At 41.4% G+C, this 24,782-nt stretch overlaps 1 protein-coding gene and 1 long non-coding RNA gene across 4 annotated transcripts; both read right to left on the bottom strand.

The window, feature by feature from the left end:
• Window positions 1-1,704: 1,704 nt before the first annotated feature.
• LOC109201152 (uncharacterized) lies at window positions 1,705-6,089 on the bottom strand. Of its 3 annotated transcripts, none has more exons than XM_019356704.2 (5): window positions 5,208-6,089; window positions 4,706-4,759; window positions 3,240-3,395; window positions 2,900-2,995; window positions 1,705-2,728 (listed from the first exon to the last, which is right to left on the bottom strand). In XM_019356704.2, the coding sequence occupies exons 1-5, from the start codon at window positions 5,214-5,216 to the stop codon at window positions 2,411-2,413; spliced, it is 633 nt and encodes a 210-aa protein (XP_019212249.1). In that variant the 5' UTR covers window positions 5,217-6,089; the 3' UTR covers window positions 1,705-2,410. The 3 variants fall into 3 exon arrangements, with proteins under 3 accessions (XP_019212249.1, XP_019212251.1, XP_019212250.1); XM_019356706.2 differs by having other exon boundaries at window positions 5,617-6,089; XM_019356705.2 differs by having other exon boundaries at window positions 3,240-3,295; window positions 5,617-6,089.
• Window positions 6,090-13,227: 7,138 nt separating this feature from the next.
• Window positions 13,228-24,402, bottom strand: LOC109201151 (uncharacterized). Its single transcript, XR_002061156.2, has 3 exons — window positions 24,192-24,402; window positions 24,037-24,089; window positions 13,228-13,454 (listed from the first exon to the last, which is right to left on the bottom strand). It is a non-coding gene; the product is annotated as an uncharacterized LOC109201151 (long non-coding RNA).
• Between the last annotated feature and the right edge of the window lie 380 nt (window positions 24,403-24,782).

Genomic DNA, 24,782 nt, shown 5'->3' with positions numbered 1-24,782 from the left:
CTTTAGTGAAATAAACCATAAGGTTGACAAGCACAGGTTAAAGACACTTTACAATGGTAGAAAGGAAACTTACAAAACATGAAAGAAAAGTAAAACGCATAAACTACTAAAACAATGACTTGGCCAAGTTTTACTTCTGGTTTTCAATATAGGGTTTCAAAACTCGGGTGCATCCTAGTATCCTGACTCTTTAACTCTTATAGAAACAGATTACACAAATCCAGTGTACATTCAAATGAAAATCTCACACTCTTTTCACATGTGGAGAATGTTCTACACAACAGCTTATTATTCAAAGTCCCAAATAAAAATGTCCAAGGGGTAAAGTCCAAAAAAATTCCCAGGGTGTGAAAGAAAACAGGGGTGAGAGAATGTCAGTCAGTGGTCTCATGTATAACCAGCTGTGTGTGAAAGTGTGAGTGATACAGTCCTACCACACCGCAAGGTGCAGCAGATCATCAAGTGGAAAAGAAGCGAATCTCAGTCTCTCTAAGTCCAGGTGGGAAGGCTCGCCATCTATTTCACTGGAGGAATCCACCTCAGGAACAATTCAGCACACAAAAAAAACCTGTGGACAGACAAGGTCAGAACAGCAATTCAATTATTAATTATGCTGTTCTAGCTATAATTCACAACTAAGGATTTTGTTGACATCACATTCAACATTAATCAGCAATTAAAATACTCTAATTTGCAAAAATAAAACATCTCTCTTACACTATGCATTACTGCAATATATTGTCAATATTCTTATTTGTACACAGCAGAACACTTCTTCAAATATAATATGAAAACATTACAACTTACAACTAAACTAACGTTATTGCATATGCGACAATTATTAATCAAAAAATTCAAATGAATTCAGTTACTGGACAATAAAGTGCACACTTAAACTGAGACACACAATATGTGCTAACCGATCTCTCGGTCAGAAAATGCAGGGCTCTAAATAATCTAACGGAACATGTTTTTTTTTTCTCTTTAATAACAGTAATACGACATGAAGGAAAATAAACATAAGTTGCGCTTCAAGTGTTACCTTACTTTTGGAAGCAGACTGAGATGAACTTTCAGGCAGTTGATAACAACTAGAACTAATGAAGGCTAACAGTTTAGCTTCACGCGGTACTTTTTAAAGTCGCCAATTGCAGCATTCGCCTTTTTACTCACTTTGGCTACTTTTAACATGAAAGGTAGCTGATAACCAGCGAACTTATGTGCAGCACAGTTGGTTGTAACTTATATCTAATACTTTTTCCAACTCAAAAACTTCAGTCTCTCACACTCTAAGAACTAAAACTGATAATTACTTAAATATTTTGGTGCAACACTTTTACACTCAAAAATAATGAGTAAATGCAAAAATAATCACATCCCTTAAATACACCTTATTAATTGAGTAAATCCAACTAAAATGGAATAAGTTGTTATGAACAATTAAAGATGTTACAGTAACATACAAAATTGAGTAAATACAATTGAAAATGTAAGTTAAAACAACAGTAACCAAAAGTTCAAACTATATAAAATATTAATTAGGAAATGCTTGGCACATATAACCTACACCATCACAATTATTTGTTTTTAAATAATGGTTCAATTTACTTAATATTTTAAAGTTAACTTAAGCAAAAACGTTAATTACAATTAAGTGTTTATTTTACACACACACACACACACAGGAAAAAAGAACCACGTCAGTTCAACATTGTTCACAATGATTTATTTTAACCAGCTTTTTTGTGAATCACACATTTAGCAGATTCCTTCTCTGAACACAGTGAGCTGAAATCTGTTCTACATTCAGTGGATAAAACTTGGATAAAATTTCAGTCACAACAGCCTTGTATAATAAAATTGCATCCAAATTGGCATGCTTGATAAAACTCTGTAAAACTGGCATATTGATGCTAACAACAAGAAAAATGTACCTGCCATACAAAGAATAAAAGTGGCTCAAGTGAACGCAGTGCTTTACCTTTTCAGAAAAGGTCAAATGACAAAAATAAAATTAAGATCCCAAAAAAATATAAATCCTGAAAAAAAAAAAAAACATTTGCACTGCGACATAGTTTTTGAACATCTTATTTTGATTCCAAAAAATTGGGAAGATTATAACTAAAGAGTGACCAAAAAACATCCATAATTTAAATAAAAAGGTTTCAAAAAGGATTGCGCTAAAAAAACAAAACAAACAAACAAACAAAAAAAAACACACAGAAGATACTCTCCCATTTACACCTTAATGTGAATCTGGAAAGTTAATACAAAAACACAGTTTATGGTACAAACATTATTTATGAACAGGAATGTCAACACAATGTAATGCCGCAACTGAACCTTTTGATGAGCATTACATGTCACTTAACAAGTCTAACACTTTAAGAACAGCCCTGTGAAATTTTGTCTACAATGAACAGAGATCATTTTTCAGTCTTTGAACCTTGACAGAAAGGTTTCCTGGATCCAGCTCCATGAACACTTTTTGAAATGCTTCAAATGTGCATTTGAGATTCTTGGGGTATTTCAGATCCAGAGCATAACACAGTCCCAAAAGATAGCAACAGGCTTTGCTCAGATTCCCAAGTTTGCCCAGAACAGTAACGCCTTCAATAACAATACCCACATCAGTAGGTTCGCCTGACCTGTCTTGATTCTGCAGCAGGTAAATCTTCATCACCTCCTCAGCCAAAGCCTCTTCAACAAAGACAGCATCAGCACCGTCCTTTAAAAAGAGAAACAACTGTTTTAAGCTCACATATTTCCAAACATTGAAACAAAAAGTTTCATTTGTATGACATCACCGGTACTCATAATATGTGGACACTGTGCTCCAAAATCTTTGAGCAAATGCTATTCTTTTGTATGCTTTGAAGTGTTTTTTTATTGCACCAACCTCAAAGGTTTTGATTAAGGCACTTGGATCCTCTCCCAGATGGTCAATGAGACATCTGATGATGACTTCTCGTTTTTTCTCGATGGAATTTCCACTCTGTAAAACAGGAAGTCTCAACTGAGGCAAAATTTGCACATTTAAAACATGACTTACCATTTCTAGCTTAAACATAACTATTTTTTTTCTGTTGTTGACCTGTTTTCACACCCACCATCAAGGTAAGAACACCTGTGGAGCTAAAATATTGAACAGAAACCTAAGAAAAGCCGTTTTTAGTGGAAGGGCCTCTTCAATGCTGTGTTGGAACGTTTTTGTGGTTAGACAATGCAATCTTCCTTACCTGAAGCAGAAGGTTTAACTGTGCCCTGTGGCGTTGTCCAGCAGCACCTTTCTTGGCTTGAAACAAGGACAGGAGTTTGGATGAATACAAGTCCAACGATGACATGAACTTTGGTTCAAGGTTCAGGGTCGTGATCCTATGAAACTCTGCACTGACCTGGATGGGAGAGGACAAAAAACCAAGGACAAAAAATCTGAAGGCCAAAATTCTGATTCAATCAAAAAAAAAATCTTTAAGTAAAACTACCATTTTTTGCAACCTGGACCTTATTTTCTAACATGCAAAAGATTAATTTACTCATCCAGACATAAATCCATATAAGTGGAGTTGTTCAGTATGCAGACTAAAGCCTTAACATAAAGTATTATCTTCCACTAAGCTTCTAAATTTTATGTTATGAATTGCTTGCACTATTTCCCTGTGAGATTGTATAATCTTGGAGGGAAGAGGCGGAGCCAGGTTGCCCTCTGAACCATCGTCTGCCAGGCAGCGATGCGAGAGGAACACACCGCTGAAGTGGCGCACATATTCAGAATCGCGTCAGTGGCTTTATAGAGAAAGCCTTTCAGCTCCTCTGGCAGCTCTGCTTCCTCCAACTTCCTGGAGATGACAAACGCTAGCAAGGCAGTGTTGTTAGTCACTGCAGCTGACTGAACAGTGCATTGATGTGCACGATCAGTGAACCTTGCTATCAGCTGGTCAAGTTTGGCGGGATGGGCCGGTCGCTGTCCAACGACCTTGGTCATTTTGGTGCCGAAAACTGAAGCGAGGCGAGGCTCTAGAGGGGGAACAGGCGGATAACTCCGGTCTGTGAAGCCCTCCGTTTCATGCGAACTGCGAGACCTAGACAAGTGTGAGCGTAAGGCACCCCATGTCTTAAAAGAGCAAGGACAATTCAAATGAAGACAGGGTATGGAATAGCCATGACCAAATGTACCACGTTTCACTCAATAATGTTTGAGTAGTGACACTTTTGATGACTCCTCATGTTTGCAGAGTTTACACTGCCATCTCATCACCTGTGACCTAAAAAATTGTGAGAAAATATGTCTCACAGTATGAAGATGACAGAATGGTGTATAACCATATTTACACAGTTTTTGTATGATTAACTGATTGAATAACCAATACTCACTACCAATTTAGGTGGAGGATACAACTTACAAATAAGTCAACATGGAACAAAGTACAATACTTAACCACATTGAAATAATCTGAATCACATCACCACGCTGTATAAATAAAAAGATAGTATGGTGACACTAGATGACAGACCATGAACTCATCAATATATTTACCGAACTGAAAAATTCTCAAAATTTAGATTTGGCATTTGTATGACTAAAATAACCCACCACAAAACCAGTATAAATATTTAGGTGGTATCACCATCACTACTCAGCTTGTATAAAACAATATCATATCATTCCAAAATTTAACACATCAAGTCCTCTGAGTAAAATTACCTGCTTTACTTTGTAGTTGATGCAGATTTTTTTCTCCTGGTGGTGAAGATGGTGCTGAAAAAATACAAATCAAAACTTTATCATTACAAAACATGTCACTGAGTAATCTGCCATAACATCAATCTCTTATAAGAAATTTTAGCTTGGATTGAAATAAACATTTATTTATGTAAATTGGGAGTAACTATACTGGAAATGATGGTACTTTTGGCTTGACCCAAAGGACCAAAGCTTTTTTTTTTTCATTATTTTCTGGGATCTGAAAGGAAGTAGGGCCCCGAGTCTAAATTTACTTAAGGCCCCATAGTACTTTGGACCGGCCCTGGATGAGGTAATCTGCTGACCTGGGCGGTCCTCTCACCGTTCTCTCAAAAACTGGCCCTGTTCGGGACAAAGCTGAAAGCAGCGTCTTATATGCTCTGAAAGCCCCCACATAGAACAAGAAAGCCAAGCAGCATGGTTGCTGCTATGAACTGTTCCGCGGGCAGGTCTTTTTAGTTACCAAAGCCATTGATGACGTCTGTTCATCTCCTCCTGAACAACCTGACAGAGTGAGTCAGGCCGCGTGACTACCGCAGCTCCCGCACCGCGACTCAACAGGGCCATTTTCTAGAAATGTCTGAGCACACCTGCTTTCACGTGGTTCCTAAAATGCCCCCGATTAAACGGTCAGGTCGCTGGTACCGGGACATTCCGGTCAAATTACCCGGAACGCAGATAGCGACTCAGAACGTAAAAGGATAAAAGGGCGCGGTTTCCCGCCGCCTTGACTGGAAGACGGGTTGAAAACTTAAATTAACGTACACAAACACGCTGCGAAAAGTGAGCCACCATGACAAACGCTTTCTTCAGAACATGTTATAAAAGAACGGTGTGGATAAAGACAGCTAATGTAAGAATTGGTCACTTACCTGAAAACGTTACCAAGTCTGCAGTGGATGTGTGTCTGTCTCGTTCAACGTGCAGAAAATCTCCCATGAGGCCATGCTCCTCGCGCGCGGTACATGCCAAAGGTCATTAGTCTTACTCAAAGTTTTAAGTTAGTATTGGGGGACAAAATTATATTGATTTTGAACCATTAATAATTAAAGTTCAAGACAATGATAAGTATGAATACCAGTGTCTCAGTCATTTTGAGTACTTTCTATGAGATATATTGAGTAGATTTAAATAATGCACCCTGTGTTTCAAATACAGAATTTTTTCTTTTAAATAAACTTGAACAAAAGAGCTCAGTTCAACTCAAAAACTGGTGTTGAAAATTTAAGCATTCTTTTCAGTATTTTCAACTCAAGATAACACTTTTGTGATTTTCAAAGATTTAATCAAGGTCATCTAACTTAGAATTATAATGATATTTACTAAGCCCCTGAATAATTTTTTAGGGTGCAGGGATCAAAGTTTTGCAGCTCAGCTCTCTGTGGCTGTATCCCAATTCAGGGTCTGCAGCCTTAAAGGCCGCATTTTAAGGCCGATTACGTCACAGCGACGCAACGAAGGCTGTCCCAATTCAAAATGGGGGGAAATGCGGCCCTCACATGTGTCCTTCATTTCCCTGAATTTTAAGGATGTGGCTTAATTCCAAATTCCAAGCTTCTTCAGTTCAGAACTGAAGAAGCTTCTTAGATGAGAGGTGAAACATCTTCAAGCAACTTAAAGAAGTCCAGACGCTTTTCTTTGCTAGCTCCTCAGACTACGATGACCTGGATGACTGAGAACCTTCACAGACGCTATATAAATGCAATCCATTATCATTATTATTATTATTAGTAGTAGTAGTAGTAGTATTAATAATTCAACCTTATTGAATAATAGGGTAATAACACTCAATCAAAAATTAATTTTCAAGAGCGACTGGTTTAAACAAAAAGATTATATTCTTAACAGATTTGATGGATGATGTCTCATTCTAAGTTACACAGAATTTTCAGAAAAGTATTGTCTAAACTGTTCAAAGAGAATGTTTTTTATATGGATCATCTAGCATTGGGTGTCTCAGACATAATTAACATCATCATACTTTTGACTAAATATCATGTCCATTGTGCTAAATGGAGGAATGATAAGCCTTCTCTCCCTGGTTTTATTAATGATTTTAAGATTATGTTCAATTAAAATGCCTTCCTATTCAACTGAAATGCCTTCCTGTTTGACTGAAATGCCTTGGTTTTTCAGTGTTGTTTGTGAGAGCGTTTCAGTAGTGTGTGTGAGAGATAAAATTTCATTAGTGTGTGGAAAAGTGGAAAGTATTCCTGAGAAAAATTTTAAAAAGAAATTATAGTGGAAACTCAGCTGTTAGACGAATAACTGAAAAAGTCAAATTTAGAAAAATAAAAATTAAAACCAGTGAAATAGTCATATATATGGAGACTACCATGAGGGTGGAAGTAATAATTTGCTATGATATTTAAATTGAATTTTCAGGTACTTCAGTTATTTTATTTTTACTCCTTCATTGTGACTAGTCAGAAAAATATTGTTTTAGTCCTTAAAATATGAAAAACAGTTTAATTAAATGGATATCAGATAAATAGTTAGACAAAGTCATTCAATAAATTAAAATCCAGGATTGTTTTTAACTCAAAATTAATGTAGGTATTGTAGTATGAGGAGGTAAAGATTTTCTTTATCTGTCCTTGTAGTAGATATGGTTGGTAGAAGTACATTTTAAACAAACATCACATGTAATCTGATTACCCAAATGACCTCAGTTGGTCTCAGAGTGTTTTCAAGCCATTTTTCAAATTTTTAAGATTTTTAATAATACTGACTTGAGAGCAGCATGATGAGCAGTAAACAGGTTTCTTCCAGTTTTTTGTTTTTTTTTGCTTCTGTATAACAGATATCATCACCATGACTAGTTTACTATATTTATTGTCATCCATATTTACAATTTAAGGTTTCTTATCGCAGGTTGAATAATTAATTAATATAGTTTGGTCTGTGTATATTAGTAACTAGTATACAAGGAATCATATCCAATACTTTTGAATATTTAAATCTATTTATATCTATTGTGTCTTTAAAAGATAGTTTAAATCATCATTATAAGTTTTATCATTAATAAATTAATGATGCATAACTTACCTGACAGTTTGTTTTCATCTGTTGACTGTTTGTTGGTTTTTTCATGAGAAAACCCAAATATGCTACATAATAAGTACAATTTATTATCAAACATTTAAAATAACAAATTAGTTTGTCATGGTGACATTGTAAGTGGCGTGCCTCAATGCTTAGAGAAACATAATCAAGGTTAAACAAAGGTGATTCTACTTCACCAACATGTAAATTATTAGGAAAATCAAGTTGTTAAAATAGGTTTAAAAAAAGAAGCAAATAAGCTCAGGTGTGGTTCTAGGAACAGACAACAGGGGTGTTATTAGCATGATGGATTCTGTCCTTGTCATATGTGTTCATAATTCAGGGAACTGAACAGTTTATTGGAGGACAGTTCCTTTTTACCAACTACTTTTTGTTCCATGCTAAAGAAATATCATTTTTAAGGCCAAGGGAGTCATTGTATGGTATTAGATATGGCACAAGTATTGTGTAAATATGAAGAATACTGCTGTATCAGCACTGTGGAAAAAAGCACAATGTGCAAAAGTGCAGTTAGAAGTCTGAATAAAGGCTATAAAGCAGCAAAGGTGTCACCACCTCATTAGAAGAATACTACTTACATTTTTATGTGTTTTGCAATCTGCAACGTTTTAAGTATTATCTTGGTGCCTTGCAACACTGGGGGTTAAATGGAGCTTCAGCTCCAAAGGGATAAATATGGTGGACGCCAAAAGTTGTAATGAGCCACTATTCCTACAAATCATGTGAGAATGTAGGGGATATTTTCATAAGCATGTTTCCTGACAGTGACATAGAAAAACAGTTTACTGGTGAAGAGAGTAAAGTGGCATACCTCACTGCATTTAGGATTGCTCGTCATTTCTCGTCACTAATGAAAGATAAAGCCAAGAAAGACGTCTCTTTGATGAAAGTCTGGACAGGGAAATGAAGGAATGTCAGCCTGACATGCACATGAGAATATGGAATGATAACCAAGTAAAATCGCGGTACCTGACATTATTTTTCATGGGTCATCACACTGCAGAGCAAATGTATGAGAAGATTGAAAAAAGGTGTTCTGATATAGGCTTCCAGAATCTGATTCATTTGTCAATGGATGGTCCAAATGTAAACTGGAAGACCTTCTCACTGGCCCAGCATAACATCGAAGAACAAACAGGCTGTTACGGCCCTAGCAGGGACTCCTGAAGGTGCCTGTTTGGCCGTGTCCTACAATTTCTTCTGCCACCTTTCTCTTTTATACAGCTGCCTCACATCAGCAAGAAAAGGTATTTAAGGGAAGAGAAAGGTGAGCTCTGGTGCCAGAGTGCCATGTGAGTGGTTGCAGCTAGTGAGCTGTATTTTGTAACTGCTTGCTCCTGCTCTGTGGAGAGGAGTGTATTTGGTCACTTATCTCTTTTTGACTTCAGTTTACTGACCAACGCTTGTGTTTTGTTTTGTTTCTTTAAATGGTGATAGCGGCTTATCCGTCTCTTTTAGTTAGTACTTGTTAGGGTATGGGGTCTTCACACACTCCGATTCTCTGTTAGTCATCGGGGTGGACGGGCTGGGAGGAGGTGTTGGCTGTCTGGTTGGGGTCTGGGACACAGGGCCTCCCTGCTACTGCAGAGCCAGGGACAGTCTCCTTGTCTCCTCCCCAAGGAACAAGAGATCTCCTGGGTCTTGGTGCTGTTTCCCCCTTTGGGGGCAGGGGTGCCTGAACCTGGGGTATAGATAATGTTTGAGGAATGATTCTGATTCTGAGTGTGATTGTGTGTATAGAATAGAATAGAATAGAATAGAATAGAATAGAATTCAACTTTATTGTCACTGCACATGTCACAGGTACAGGGCAACGAAATGCAGTTTGTATCCATCCAGAAGTGCTTTAGCCGCAATATAGATATATTACATTTATATATTAGCAATAATATAGATATGTAAGTATATTACAGAAATGGGTCTATTGTGGTATGTTATAATGTACACGGTATGAAGTACATTATAAATATTCTATAAGTATGTACAGGCTGTAGTGAGTACAAGCTATGTACAGGCTATGAACAGGATATAAATATGAAATAAAAACTATACAGAAATCTGAGATATACAGTTATACAGAAATGTGAACTATGCAAGTTATAAACAGTTGTAGGATTAAAAATTATCATATGTACAGAATGATTATTTACACAGAACTATACAGTAGTGCAGTTAAGATAAGTGCTAGTGGTTGTGAGTGGTGGTTCAGTCCATGGTATTATTGTGTGTTTGAGGGTACAGTTGTCCATTGTGTGTGTGTGTGTGTAGGTGGTTGTGGGTGTGTGTATGTTCAGTCCATGAGTTTAACGTGGGTCAGATGTCAGGAGGCAGAGTTCAGGAGTCTGACAGCTGTGGGGAAGAAGCTGTTCCGGTACCTGGTGGTCTTAGTCCGGAGGCTCCTGTAGCGCCTCCCAGAGGGCAGGAGGGTGAAGAGTCCATGTGATGGGTGACTGGGGTCTCTGATGATTTTCCCAGCCCTTTTCAGACACCGCTTCCTGTAGATGTCCTTTATGGCAGGAAGTGGTGCTCCGGCAATGCGCTGGGCAGTTTTCACGAACCTTTGCAACGCCTTCCGGTCCGAGGCGGAGCAGTTCCCGTACCAGACTGTTATACAGTTGGTCAGGATGCTCTCGATGGTGCAGCGATAGAAGTTCACCAGGATATCTGAGGACAGGTGGTTCTTCCTCAGAGTCCTCAAGAAGAAGAGGCGCTGGTGAGCCTTCTTGACCAGCTTGGAGCAGTTGGTCATCCAGATGAGATCCTCGGAGATGTGGATTCCCAGGAACTTGAAGCTGCTCACACGCTCCACAGCTGTCCTCTTAATGTGGATGGGTGGATGTGGGTCAGCATTCCTTCTGTAGTCCACGATGAGCTCCTTAGTCTTCTCGGTGTTCAGTGTATAGTGTTCATTTCAGTTTGTCTCCACGTCGGGTGAGTGCTGAGTATTTGCATATGTGTGCATGAGGGTGGGAATGCACATTTGTGTCTGTGTGTGTCTGTTTGTCTGTGTCTATATGTCAGGTCGGGTCTTAGACTCCACCTCTGTGGGAACATCTCAGGCCCTCCGAAGTATGGATGCCTATCTCCCCACACCACACTCCCGGTGATGCCGGGAGACGTAGGTGTGTTGGTGGTTCTTGGTGGTGAGCGTTCAAGTATAGCAGCAGCCACCGGCTCACTCCCAGTGGCTGCTGCAGGGCCTGGCAGTGGTGGTTCAGTCGGGTGCATTCCGCGGGGGTGGGGCCCTCTGGCATCCGGGCCTGGGGCTCGCTTCACTCTGGCAGAGCTGGCTGCCGGCAGAGCCCCGCGGGCTCATCACTGCAGCCCCCTCTGGCTTCTGCTCCGTGACTGCTGGGTGACCCCTCATCTGTGGCTCTCCTCAGCTCTTCCCAGGAGGGTGGCACAGTTACCACTCTATTGGTCCTCCTTGGGCTCTCACACTCTGGCTGTCTGGAGCCTAGATCTCATCCACGCCAGCATCATGGCCTGTGGGACCAGGCCATGGCTCTTCACACCCTTTAGCAGATCATTAAATCGAAGAACATTTTTCGATTCGAGAAGCCAACTGAATATTGATTGATTGATCATACGTTATTCGTCCGAGGGAAATTGGGTTAAGGCTGCCATCCGTGCCAGCGCCGTCTTACCCTTCCGACCATACATACATTACACAAACATCACATGGGGAAGACAAGTTGGAGAGGTATAACATGGAAAAAGCACAACATGAGGAAAGATGAGGAGAAAAAAACCTAAAACAGTAACATTATAACAGAGATACTGAACACATCACGATAAAATCACCTTAAGGATCATTTTAATGGTATACAATCATACACAAAAACACTATAAACCCACACTGGGATATTTTATATATGAGGATCACCCTAATATATGTATAATAAAAGATTATGCTGACTGCCTGTTGTAAGATTTAATAGTTAGGATTTATCTGCGATGTTTGACCGTGTCTTGACCTATTATGATAAGCCAAAGCAAAGGCTCGCCAGAGTCCCTAGTGACCCTTGCCAGGACCTTGGCCAGTATCCGAGCCTGCAGTTGCTGTTTTGACTGGAGGACAGGTGGGAAAGTTACTGAGCATCAGGGGGCGGGGTTTTTAGTCCCTATATATTGGAGTACCAGAGGACACCCCAATGCTTTTTTTCCTTCTTCTTATTTCTGTCTGTCTCTGTGTTCCTTTGCTGTTTGTGCTAAAGGCTGTACACCCCAGGTGGTTTTGCTTTGTTCCCTTTCTGCTGTGTGTTTTGCTATACTCTGTATGTATGTTCTTGCTGTTCATATGATGAAGTGAATAAACTCTTTTCCAGAGAATCTTTTTGAGTGCATTGATTTTAATTGGATCTTAAAAGCAGTCCCGCTCCAAAGCTGTGCAGTCTTACAATTCATCACGATTTGTCAGTGAGAGAACAAATACAACTTAATAAGAGGAAACAACATTAGAAATATAATCATCCTCATTTCACCTGCTCCATGACACTGACACCTTCAATGGACACACCTTCACTTCTTCACGAGTGCGAATATATGGAAACATCTTCTCAGTAAAAGTGTGTGTGAAGGTGTGTATGTGTGTGTTAGTATCAGGATCAGAGAACGACAATTTTCCGCTGTTCCAGTTCAGATTCACTCTGATCTTCTGGAGCTTCTTTTGTACTACAAGATCAGTGAGAGGAGCTGATGGTGAGTGGGCGTAGTATTTATCTTCACATAATTTTATCTTCCATAATCCAGCACATAACTCTTTCTTCTTCTCCACAGACTTTGCCAACACACCCAGTTCCCACCCTGTACTGTCTCCAACTTCGACATCCCAGCTGTGAGTCCCTGAGTTAAAGCCCTCAGAGCTCAGGACAGAGTAGAACAAATGAATCCTCTCTGGATTATCAGGAAGCTGCTGCCTCTCTCCTCCTCGTCTCACACTGGTCAGATCTTCAGACAGGATGAGTTGTGGATGAGCAGTGTTTGGGTCCAGGATGAGAGGAGTGTAGGAGACCATGTCCTTCATGTTGTTCCAGATGTTGAAGGTCAGGTTGCCCAGGTGTTTGGCCTGGTCTATCAGAGCTCCTGAGGGCAGCTGTGGATCATCCAGCAGGGGGCAGCGCTGGACTCTTTCCACTGCAGCCTTGTAGTTGTGCAGGAATGAGACGTCTTCAGCTCTCAGCTCCTCCTCTGTGGCTCTGACTGTGTCTGAAAGAGCTGCTATCTCTCTGCTCAGAGCCTCCATCTTCTCCTTCATCATCCCACTCTTCTGCTCCTCTTCCCCCCTCAGTGCAGCCAGCCTGGCCTCCTCTTCCTCTGCTAGAAACTGGTGAAGCTTCTTAAACTGCTCCTTAATCTGCCTCTCTGTGTGTCGGGCCTGGACCTTAATGTGTTCTGCTGTTTGATCAAACTTCACTTGAACTTCTTCACAAACCTTTAACTTCTTCTTTAAGGGCTCCAGAGTTTCCTGAAGTTCCTTCTTGTGTTGTTGTGCAGCTTCATCGATGAGTCTGAATCTGTGATTGGTGTGTTTTTCTGAGACATAGCAGACGAGACACGCTGGCTGCTGATGGTCCAGACAGAAGAGTTTGAGTTTCTCAGAGTGCAGACTGCAGAGAGCCTCTGAAGCTCTCTGATCTCTCTCCTGTAAGAACAAGGAACACATAGTAATATGAGTACATAATTTTTTCCACTTATTTTATTTTTTTTCGCTGAATTGATTTATTTAAATACACTGTAGGTTGTCCCTTACACTACAATGTAGACCCTACAACAAAACAACAGAAAAAAACCCAACAGTCATATGACCACATATGAGCAAATGCTTTGGCAACGGTGGGAAGGGAAAACTCCCTTTTAACAGGAAGTAAGCTCCAGCAAAAAGAGGCTCAGGGAAGGGCGGCCATCTGTGACGACCGGTTGGGGTGAAGGGAGAAAGACAGGATAAAAGGCAACTGTGAAAGAGCACCAGAGATTAATAGAACAAATGATTCAGTGCAGAGAAATGTATAAACACCTTCGAGAAAGGTGACTAAAGAAGAAATACTCAATGCACCATGGGAATCCCCCAGCAGCCTACACCTACACCTATTGCAGCATAGCTAAGGGAGGATTCAGGGTCACCTGATCCAGCCCTAAATACATGCTTTAGCAAAAAGTAATCTGAAAACCCAATTTAATTAAAAACTTCAGGATAACATCTTATTTCATAGTGTAATCTTCACATGCTTCATCCGAAGCACACTCTCTGTTGATTCACTCATTGGTCTAGACCGTCCAATTTCACAGCCGTTTACTTCCGGCCTATCCGACCTTCTGAGGACCCGGCCCACATAGACCGCGAAGGCCGGGTCCTCAGGAGGATGCAGCCCATGAATTTGGACACGACCATTAATTATAGTCATAGTATTAACTCACTGTGTCTTTCGGGATTCCCTAGCTTAGCTCGTAGCCAAGTCACTAGCAGCATGGCCTCTTCACCTGTCCCTCACACACTTTCCTGTTCAATGTGTCAGATATTTAATTACTCCTCAGCCTTCTTTAGTGATAACAATGCTTGTAATAAATGCAGCATAATTGCAACTCTGGAGATCAGAATGACTGAATTGGAGACTCTGCTTCAAACCCAGGAAAAACCTATAGCTTGCCAGGCCATTGTAGCCAGTGCAGCCGATGGTAACAGCTGCTTGGCAGCTTGTCCCGAGGAGCCCGGAAAACAGCTGGATGATGGTGAGCAGCAAGAATAATCCTAAACAGAAGCTCCGGTAAACTACCAAAACGTTCATGTGTCTAACCGTTTTTCCCCACTCGGTGACACACCAGCCGGGGGTCAAATTCTGGTAATTGGCGACTCTGTTCTCAGACATGTGAAGCTAGAGACACCGGCAACCATAGTCAATTGTCTTCCAGGGGCCAGAGCAGGCGACATTGAGGGAAATTTAAAACTGCTAGCATAAACATAAATTCAGGGAGCAGTTTTTAGCACAAGCTTATTAATCAACCAAAAATTAGTATTTAATTTAATTCATTTGAAAGCTAAATGCTCAGCCTTATCCACCGTAGCTGCAAAACTAAAAAACAAACAAAAAGTCTTATTTGTGATTATCTATATCATCTATTATTTGTGATCAGAATGGTGGCTAAGCTGTCATCCCTGTTGGACAACATCTCCCACCCCATGCATGAGACTGTGACAGCACTGAGCAGCTCCTTCAGTGGGAGACTGCAGCACCCACGGTGTGGGACGGAGAGATTTCGCAGGTCTTTCCTCCCCACTGCTGTCAGACTCCACAATAAAGACTTTGACTGATCTAACACACACATCCACACATGTGCAATAATACTAATGTGCAATAATCCTTTCTGGCATCGTTGTATTTTTACTCAGTTGTATATAGCATTTGTATTCTATTTTTATCTTATTGTATATTTTATTCTATTTTATTCTACTGTATATAGTATTTTATTTTATTCTATTTTGTACAGTTGTGTACTGTATTTATTCTTATCTTATTTTATTCTAATTTTTCCTTCACAACTTTTGCACTGTCCACTTCCTGCTGTGACAAAACAAATTTCCCACGTGTGGGACTAATAAAGGTTATCTTATCTTATCTTATCTATCGTTCACTTGGGCTACCATCAGCGACCCCCACAACTAGATCTCACCCACAGTGGAAACATGGTGGTGCAAGAGGAAACAGAAGAGGGGTAAGTGCAGAGTAGACTAACGGCTATTCCATACAAATCCGCTATTCCAATCATTGTATTGTCCAACATGTGCTCACTGGACAACAGACTTACTTCGTTCCACTTTGAGGTCACTGAGGAAGTGTTGTGGCTCTTCATCTTTGTGGAAACTTGGCTTAACAATAACATTCACAACAGCACCATTCAACTCGACTGGCTAACATGCTTTTGAGCAGTCTAAGGAGCTTAGAAAGACAAGCGTCAGGACTTCTTTAGGTTGCTTGAAGACGTTTTAGCTCTCATCCGAGAACCTTCTTCAGTTCTAGGGTTAAATGGTGGAGTTTCCCCCCAAGGAGTGTTAGGGTCAGTGTTGGGACTAACGCGTTATTAAGTAACGCGTTACAGTAACTACGTTATTATTGTGGTAACGAGCACGGTAACTAGTTATTATGCCAAAACCAGGAACGCGTTACTCGTTACTGGGCTTTAGATAGGCTCGTTACTCGTTACTTCGTGTGGTGGCATCGCGGAGCTTCCACAGATTCAATAACATTAGCAAGTGGTGGAGGCCAGCAGGTGGATGAAGGAAAAGGGAGGCAAGAGGAGAGACCCAAAGCGGCCGCCGGTCCGCGTGTCAGGTGAACTGAACTTCAGGTAAGAAGTTATGACCTGCAGTCTATCTGAGTCAGATATAAACCAAGTTTAGGTGGAGTTTATTTTCGGTATGCTGACATTTTCGTACTGCGTGCTAGCTAGCATGACGGAGTTTCTACTGTATACAGCTGGGTGGGTGCTATGTTACTGATGTTGAACTTTATTTTGTTCATACGGTTAATTATTAGAGTTGCCAACCGTCCCGTAAAAAACAGAATCGTCTTGTATTCAGAGAAAATATTACGCGTTTCGTACTGAGGTGAAAAGGAACACAGTTTGTCCCCGACTTCAGCTACAATGAGAAAGACACAAAGCTGAAGCTGCACAGCTGCCTCTTCTTCTCTCATTCTCTCCTCTCCCGTTCCTACTTCAATCACGAAACTGATCAATGATCAGCTGATCGGCTTTTCTCTCTTGTTTATTTATCGCCCACTTTGCGCCAGAAAGAGGAAACCAGCGGATGTCGCGTTAAACAACAGCAGCACGTTTAAGCTTGATCAGCTGTTGTTAGAATTTATTTAATATTAATTTCTAGTATCAGCTGATGTTTGCTGGAGCCACAGCTGTAAAGCTGCTGGTCATGATATCGGTTTGGTTATCTGGTGAGAGGGAAACATGAAGATGAAACCAGGAGATGTCCTTACTGAATCATCAGAGCTGAACAGGTGATGGAGAAACAGGTTTACCTTTTAGGTGACATGAATGAGTTGAAGGGAAGTTATGAACTGTTTCTGAGAGACAAATAACACCAGGATCCTTTTCTAAGTAGCTGACAGCTGGTAACTGTGCAGGGGCGGGTCTAGCAAAGTTTTGCCAGGGGGCCAGGTAGGGCATTAACAGGGAAAGGGGGGGGACAAGGAAATACTTTTCTTTATTATTCTCATTTAAAATGTCTCGCTTTTAAAAAAATAATTATCTGAGTCTTACAACAAACAATTGATAGATTGAGCCATATATACCATCAGAAAAATGTACATCACTGTCACAACAGTGTTTGTTTTCATTCAAAGGCTTTATGATTTTTCCTATAATGGCGGGCCGGTCTCTAGTCAAAATGCCCGGGACGATTTTTTTGTCCCAGTCCAGCTCTGTATGCAGCTCATCTGCAGCCTGGTGTTACCTACATCTTCCTATTCAGAAGGCAGAATTTCCAAGTTGTGAGTACAATCAAAAGCACCACGACTGCAGTTTTTGTGTTGGATGTAAAAAGCAGGCTAGAATCATGGCGGCGGTCAACAACGGTCCAGGCGTGGGATTTCTCTCGTGGAAATGTGCACATTAATTTTTCCTTTCTATTGGCAGGTGGCACAGTGCACTTGTGGCAAGTAAGCAAGCTAGAAGACTGGCAATCTGGCTGGGTATCCAGTTACGGAAGCAACACATTAACAAGAGAATTCTGAGTAAAACCAAAGTTACTTTCCCTAGTAACTAGTTACTTTGAAAGTAACGAGTAACTTGAAGTAACTGAGTTACTTTTTTAGAGAAGTAACTAGTAATGTAACTAAGTTACTAATTTAAAGTAACTTACCCAACACTGGTTAGGGTTAGGGTAATGACGTCCTGAACTTCACAAAAGAGATTTTTACGATTTGAGAAAAAATTACTCATAATATATAATCTTCTTCTGGCCTCTGACAATGGACTCATCTCTGTGCTTGTCCTGCTAGACCTCAGTCCAGCGCTCGATACTGTTGAACATAATATTCTATTAGAGTGATTGTTGTAAAGACGTCTCTCCAGAAGTCCTAAACCACCACTTATAGAAATAATTACTGCTCCAAAACTAAACCTAAAGCCGGCGCAAATACACCCTATGTTGCAGGCCTGTTTGATGCCCTAGAATGTAGCAATGCATTGAGATCTCCAAACCCTAAGTTCTTCACTCAAAAAGCAAAGAAATAAATGAACTCAGTACCTTGTAAAATGTCCAACTCCCGTCAGATTACTCCAGGCAACAGGTTGTCTCCAATTCAAAGTACGCATCAAGCCAAGAACGCAAACTCACCAGATGTGGTTCTGATCTGGCTCTGAGATCTGAGATCTGGCTCTGCCCATTTTATCGAGCGTGCATTGATGGCAGTGTTGGGAAGGTTACTTTTAAAATGTATTCCACTACAGAATACTGAATACATGCCCCAAAATGTATTCTGTAACGTATTCTGTTACGTTACTCAATGAGAGTAACGTATTCTGAATACTTTGGATTACTTAATATATTATCATGCGGTTTACAACTACGTGAATGTACTATTGCTGTGATTTATTACTGTTACTGAAGGTCCGTGGCTCCGAAACGTAGTAAAGGGACCTCTGGCTAATACGTCGGGTTCCGTGTCGGGCTGGTAGCCGAAAACTAGCTTTACTTTGTTGTCTGGGTCAACTTTGCTTGCAGGAGACAAAGAGAGGCGTTGAAAGGCTTCTCCAACGGAAAACACGAACACAGTGTACAGTCGAGTCTTAATAGCTTACTTACAGCTTGGCTCGTCAGGCACTCTTCTTGGCTGCAGTGGTTATTATTATATTTACATGCTTCCAGCTCCCGTTTTTGCTCCGTGACAGCTCGGACTTTTCCTTTCTCTCCCTCCTCTACCTCACAGACACATAACGTGTATGGCAGTCCATTCTCCCTGCAGCACGGACTACACTGCCCATCAGGCTACATTCTTTAGAGCTATGCCTGTAGCATTCTGTCTATTAGCTTAGCACAACAACAACAACAACAAAAAGGCGCTCTCTCACCCAGGAAACATGCAGAGAGAGAGCGCGTCACCCTGTAACCATGGCAACCGTAACGCTGCCGCCTGGAACAACAGAACATAGCTGTCAAACAAAACCCAAACAGTCCTGACCCGCGACAATATGAAACAGGGAAGTACCGCCGTGTAATCCATTTATTTCAACAAAGTAACTGTATTCTGAATACCACCTTTTTAAACGGTAACTGTAACGGAATACAGTTACTCATATTTTGTATTCTAAATACGTAACGGCGGTACATGTATTCCGTTACTCCCCAACACTGATTGATGGTGACTTGTGTGGACTTGGTACAGCTAAATAACCCAGAATGTATTTCTTCCAAAACTCAAAAGCGGCAAGGGCGGAGGAGCTTAATTAAAAACTTTTAAATATTACTCTTTCTTCTTCTTCCTAGCGGTTTATATCCCGCAACGCAGGTCTGCTATCTTGCATGCCTTCCTCCACTTCTTCCTATCAAGGGTGTCTTCTGGTGTAACATTCACAGCCTTCATATCATCCTTGATTCGGTCCATCCAGCGGTTTTTTGGTCTTCCTTGCGGCCTGTTTCCATCCAGATCTGATTGCTGGGCTGTCTTTGCGATGGAATTTTTATCACTACGGACAACATGGCCGTACTATCGGAGCCTCGCCTCTCGCAGCTTGTCTGTGATCGGTGTCACTCCCCATTGTTTCCTGACATCTTCGTTCCTCACTCTGTGAAGTCGTGTGAGACCCAAAGGCCACCTCAGCATCTTCATCTCCCTGGTGTGAAGAGATTGTTCATGTTTGGTCGTCGCTGGCCAGCACTCTGACCTGTAGAGTGCCACTGGGCGCACAATCGACTTATTGATTTTCGCCTTAAGATAGATTGGCATTCTCTTGTCACATAAGACTCCACTCACCTGATGCCACTTCATCCACGCTGTGTTGACACGGAGTCTGGCGTCTGGTAGAGTTTCGCAGTCCGAGGTGACAAGGGACCCAAGGTATTTGAATTGGGCAACTTTAGTCAGCGGCTCGCTGTCGATAGTGATGGTACTGTTGGTCTGGGGGCCGCATTCAAGGTACTCAGTCTTCTTGATGTTCAGGCGCATGCCGTTTTCGGAGAGCTGGTCTTTCCATGCTTGTGTTTGGGTTTGCAGGGCTAGGCAGTTTTCTGTTTCTGATAGGCACACATCATCTGCATACAGGAGGCTCCATGGATGTGGTGATTGCAGATCAGCTGTCGCGGTGTTCATACAGAGAGTGAACAGCAGGGGCGAGAGGGCCGAGCCCTGGTGGACGCCAACGGTAATCGGGAAGGCTGGTGATGTTCCCGCTGAACATCGGACCTCGCTTGTGACATTACAGTAGACCAGCTGAGTCCATTTCACATAAGCTTCTGGGGCACCATGAGTTCGTAATGATCGCCAAATTAGCTTGTGGGGGACCCTGTCGAATGCCTTTCCCAGATCCAGGAAGACCATGTGCACCATCTTGTTCTTTTCCCGGTGCTTTTCCGTCAGCAAACGGGCCGCGTGTATGGCATCTATAGTTCCACAGCCCTTAACAAAGCCGCATTGATTCGGGGTGATTGTGACCAGTTGACGGATCCGATTTTCCAGGACACGTTCGAAGATCTTCATAGCATGGCAGAGTAGAGGAATTGGTCGATAGTTGGTGCACTCTGTAACGTCTCCCTTGCCCTTCCAGATGGGCACTGTGATGCTCGATGTCCAAGCTCGGGGGCCTTTGTCTTCGACCGTGATATGGTTGAAGAGTGCCGCAAGGTATGTTGTACCCTGGTCGCCCATCATCTTCCAGATTTCAGCTGGGATGTCGTCCAGTCCTGTGGCTTTTCCGTTTTTCATTTTCTTCAACGCGTTTTGGACTTTGGCAGTGGTGATTGGTGTGACAGGCCCTGCGACTGGGTCCGCGGGCGGGATAGGCGGATGTGTAAATTCTTCATTGCTGATTCCAGCGAAATAATCTGACCAGCGCTGAAGGATGTTCCGGGGGTCTCGCAGAACCTGCCCTTTGGCTCCCTTGATTTGGACAACATGGTTCGTATCAAAGTCCTGCTTCGCGTGGTGGCGGGCTTTGGCAAGTTGGTAGATGTTATTGGCCCCCTCTGGGGTTTGGAGCTGGTCATAAAGATCTTGGTAGTGTCGTCTTTTTGCGGAGGCCACTGCCCTCTTTGCTGCCGATTTCAGCTAGCGGTATCGGGTGAGATCTTCATGCACTCGCGATCTCCACCAAGTCTTATAGGCCAGCTTCTTCGCTTTTATTGCTTTTTGTACCTCCTCATTCCACCACCAGACCTGTTTCTCAATGTATTTTCTGCCTGGTTTTGTTGAACCAACGGTGTCCTCCGCAATGTTGTGAATGCGCTCCGCCGCTTCAGTCCACATCTTCTCAGCAGGTTGGTCAGTGTTTACTGCAAGTGAGAGGAGCATAGTTGTCAGTTTCTCCTTGTGCTCCTTCGCTTTCCACCATTTGAATCATTTTGGTCCTGTCCGGCATCTGGGCAGCTTTGGCTTGGCAATCTTCGTATCCATGACAAGTAGACGGTGCTGGGGGGCCACGGATTCATATGGAATTACTTTGGTGTCCATGACCTGTTTGAGGTCTCACCGCCGAACCATCCGATAGTCGATCTGAGTTGCATGTCCGCCGCTGGTGTAGGTGGCTAGGGCCACCGCAAAATCGAGGATACGTATTCCATTGTCATTCCTCACGCCGAGGCCTTGTCCCCCATGGCACTGTGGGTAGCCGCCCCTGTTCGATCCCACACGGCCGTTCAGATCGCCTCCGATTAGAATGTGTTCATCCGGGGCAATGGTCCGTATTAAATATTACTCTTTCTGGGTCACAAAATAAACTTTTAAGTTATTTTCAGGTGAGAATGTAGCTGTGTAAACAAAAACAGCATGTTAATAAGTAGAGATCAGATTATATTTTAAATATTTGTTCAGTTCTCTTCCAAACCCCAGCAGCTGTCTGTTGGTATTTTTGAGTGTCCACTAAAATAAAAATAAAAACGTTCTAACATGTCACCTGTACATGTACACTGCTATTTATTAATGGAGAGATTTTGCTACTGAGGTTAAACATGATATACAAGTCACTTAGATCACTTCTAAATCTTAATGTTTGGTTTATTTCAGTGTTTCATTTGTTCCTGAGTAAATCGGTTTGGCTGAGATTAAAATTAAGCTTCATAACATATTAATCACGCTTAAATTAAGAGGGGACGGCAGTAAAAACTCTTGACCTGTGACATCATCAAGTACGCTGGTGTTCCAACAGGACTCGTGTACTTAAGAATTGAGAAAGGAGCAGAGTGACTATCTAGAGTCCGTCTGTCGTTATGCCATCCGGTAATGATCCTCTGCAGCTTTAAGTTCCACAAAATTAGGGAAACGGCAGTCTACATGCCATAGTATTCCAAGTGAACGGCTGGGTTAGCCTCACTTTAATTCAACCCGGTCTGTAAGTCTGACGTCATTAACTATGTCTGGGCCCAAACTCCAGTGCAGGTCCCAAAGTCAAATGATCACTGCACCCTTACTGAGAGTTGAAAAACTGTTCTTTCAGCTTTAATAAAATGATCAGTGTTGCTGCTCTATCAGGTGTAACAATTAAGTTTAACATCCAGGCATCCATGAAAGAATTTATTAAATTTAATGAAGTTAGAACTTAGCAGAGAGTTAGCTTGCTAGCTTCCATCCAAATATAATATACCAGGTTGTGACTGAGGGATTTCTGAAACAAATTAATACGTACAGCTCTGTTATCATTTCTGACATAAATGAAGACAGGAAAGTAAACAGCAATGACGTTTTTAGGGTTTCTGAAGTTTGGCTAGCTGGTATACAATAATGTGCTATGTGACCGCTAGCGACACAGTTATGTTAGCATAATATAAACAGTAAAGCTGGAGGATGAACGCTAATGAATGCAATCGCTTAATACAATCGCATGGCAGGATGCTGTAAACAGATCAAACTTTAGTCACTGAGATAATTCACCCACTATATAAGGTTAGTCATAAATATACTGATGCACTGGCTGAGCATTAGTCAAATCATAAGGTTTTAAAAACTGAGCTTTAAAATGATTAGCAGTAATAAAAACAAAGAGGTTGACAGTGATCACTGACTGTTTTTAGGAGCTTGTTGAGATTAAATAGAACAAGATACAAAACATTAAACCATGTTAAAAACACAACAGTCTTATTAAACACAGAGTACTTTGGGCTCGGAAGCAGGATTCATCACGTCATCACTTAAAGACTGAATATTTCCGCCAGCGGCAGGAAACAAAATGAACAGTCCAGCAGCCTTACGCTGAAACGTAACCGTGTCTTGCCACTAGCTTACCGACACATACTGTGACTTATCTTTACGAAAAGTATAGACTCACTTGCTGGAAATTTATGTAAACAAGCTAACTTCTCCAACTGCCCTATATCATCCACACACCAATCCCCTGACTCTGTGCCACCTTCACAGACCATCTCCTCTTAGGAAAGTACAGTTTAGTTTTCACCAGCAATTGAACAACAAAAGATAGATAACTTATTTAAAGAATATAAACATGTTTTTAATCAGTTTACATGGATTTTTTAAATCCAGGTTACAAAACATATTCATTTAAAAACTGCAATTTTCATTTTCTCAAGTTATCTTTAATATTAACTTGTGAGCAGTTCTTGTAAGCCAAGTGTCTCACATGTGTACTCATTTCTCTGACACCACCATCTCTTCAATACAGTCTTTACAGAATTTGTAGCTACATGAAAGAACAATGGAAATGTTACATGGCGTGGCAGACGTGTGGAGTAGGAGAATAGGATGCAACTTTTGATGCGAGTGAGCTTTATTTTGTAAGATGGGTGGAAACAAACAGAAACAGCAAGGCCAGGATAAAGCTTCAACTGGAAAAATCTAACAAAACAAACCTGAAACCAAGAACAGAAATGCAGGGAGACATGGAGAAAAAACACAGAATGACCAGCAACAATGGAACACAGAAACAGAAACCAAAAGACTAGAAAAAATAAACAATGACAAAATCAAAGTTCAATAATGATACAAAAACTCAAAACACTGGGTCACTGACCCAGGACTATAACAGTGAATACTGAAGACCTCGTGACTTACCTGAAAGCAGAGATCCTCCTCTGATGTGGAAGCCATTGAGTCTGTGAGTGAAGCTGAAAACAGCAGACAGGAAATACAATGAGACCTGGCTCCCCTCCCCCCTTTACTACCTTTACTAAAACTTCCTTTGTGTTGTGTTTTAATTTCAAACTCACATTCAGTGTGTGGAGCGTCAGCAGCTTGGAGCAGCAGTGTTGGAGTTTTCCACTTTTCTCTCCTGTAGCTGGACTCACTCAGAGGAAGCTGCTAGTTTGGTCTGAGCTCAGTCTGATTGTCTGTGCGTCTCTCTTTACTGAGGACGAAGAACTTCCTGTTTCCTGCTTTGGCACCAGTAGTGGTTTTTGATACGGGCGGTTGCCAAGGGCGGCATCGTGGTGGGGGGGGCGGCATCACGGGCATCGGCAAAAAAAAGAAAAATTGCTCTCATATTGAGATAAGCATAAGATATGCATAAGCATATTGGCATAGGCACCGATCGGTTTTCTATCACCCATTTGAGGCTCCAGTAACAGACTAAACTCCAAACAATACATTATGTTACAGATTTTAATATTAATTAGTCAATTGTTGATTTGTCCTGTTCTCATTGTATGATGTATTATGATGGTTGTTTGGTAGCCGTTTGCATACAATGCATACTCTCTTTCTCTCTCTCTCTCTCTCTCTCTTCGTGTGTGTGTTTGTTTCTCTGGCGAAACTCCGACAACAGTTTTATGTTAATGTACAATCCTTAATATGTTTTATGT

Source organism: Oreochromis niloticus, linkage group LG3, assembly GCF_001858045.2.
Source record: "Oreochromis niloticus isolate F11D_XX linkage group LG3, O_niloticus_UMD_NMBU, whole genome shotgun sequence".
NCBI lineage: Eukaryota > Metazoa > Chordata > Actinopteri > Cichliformes > Cichlidae > Oreochromis > Oreochromis niloticus.
This window is presented reverse-complemented; position numbering and strand designations above follow the sequence as displayed.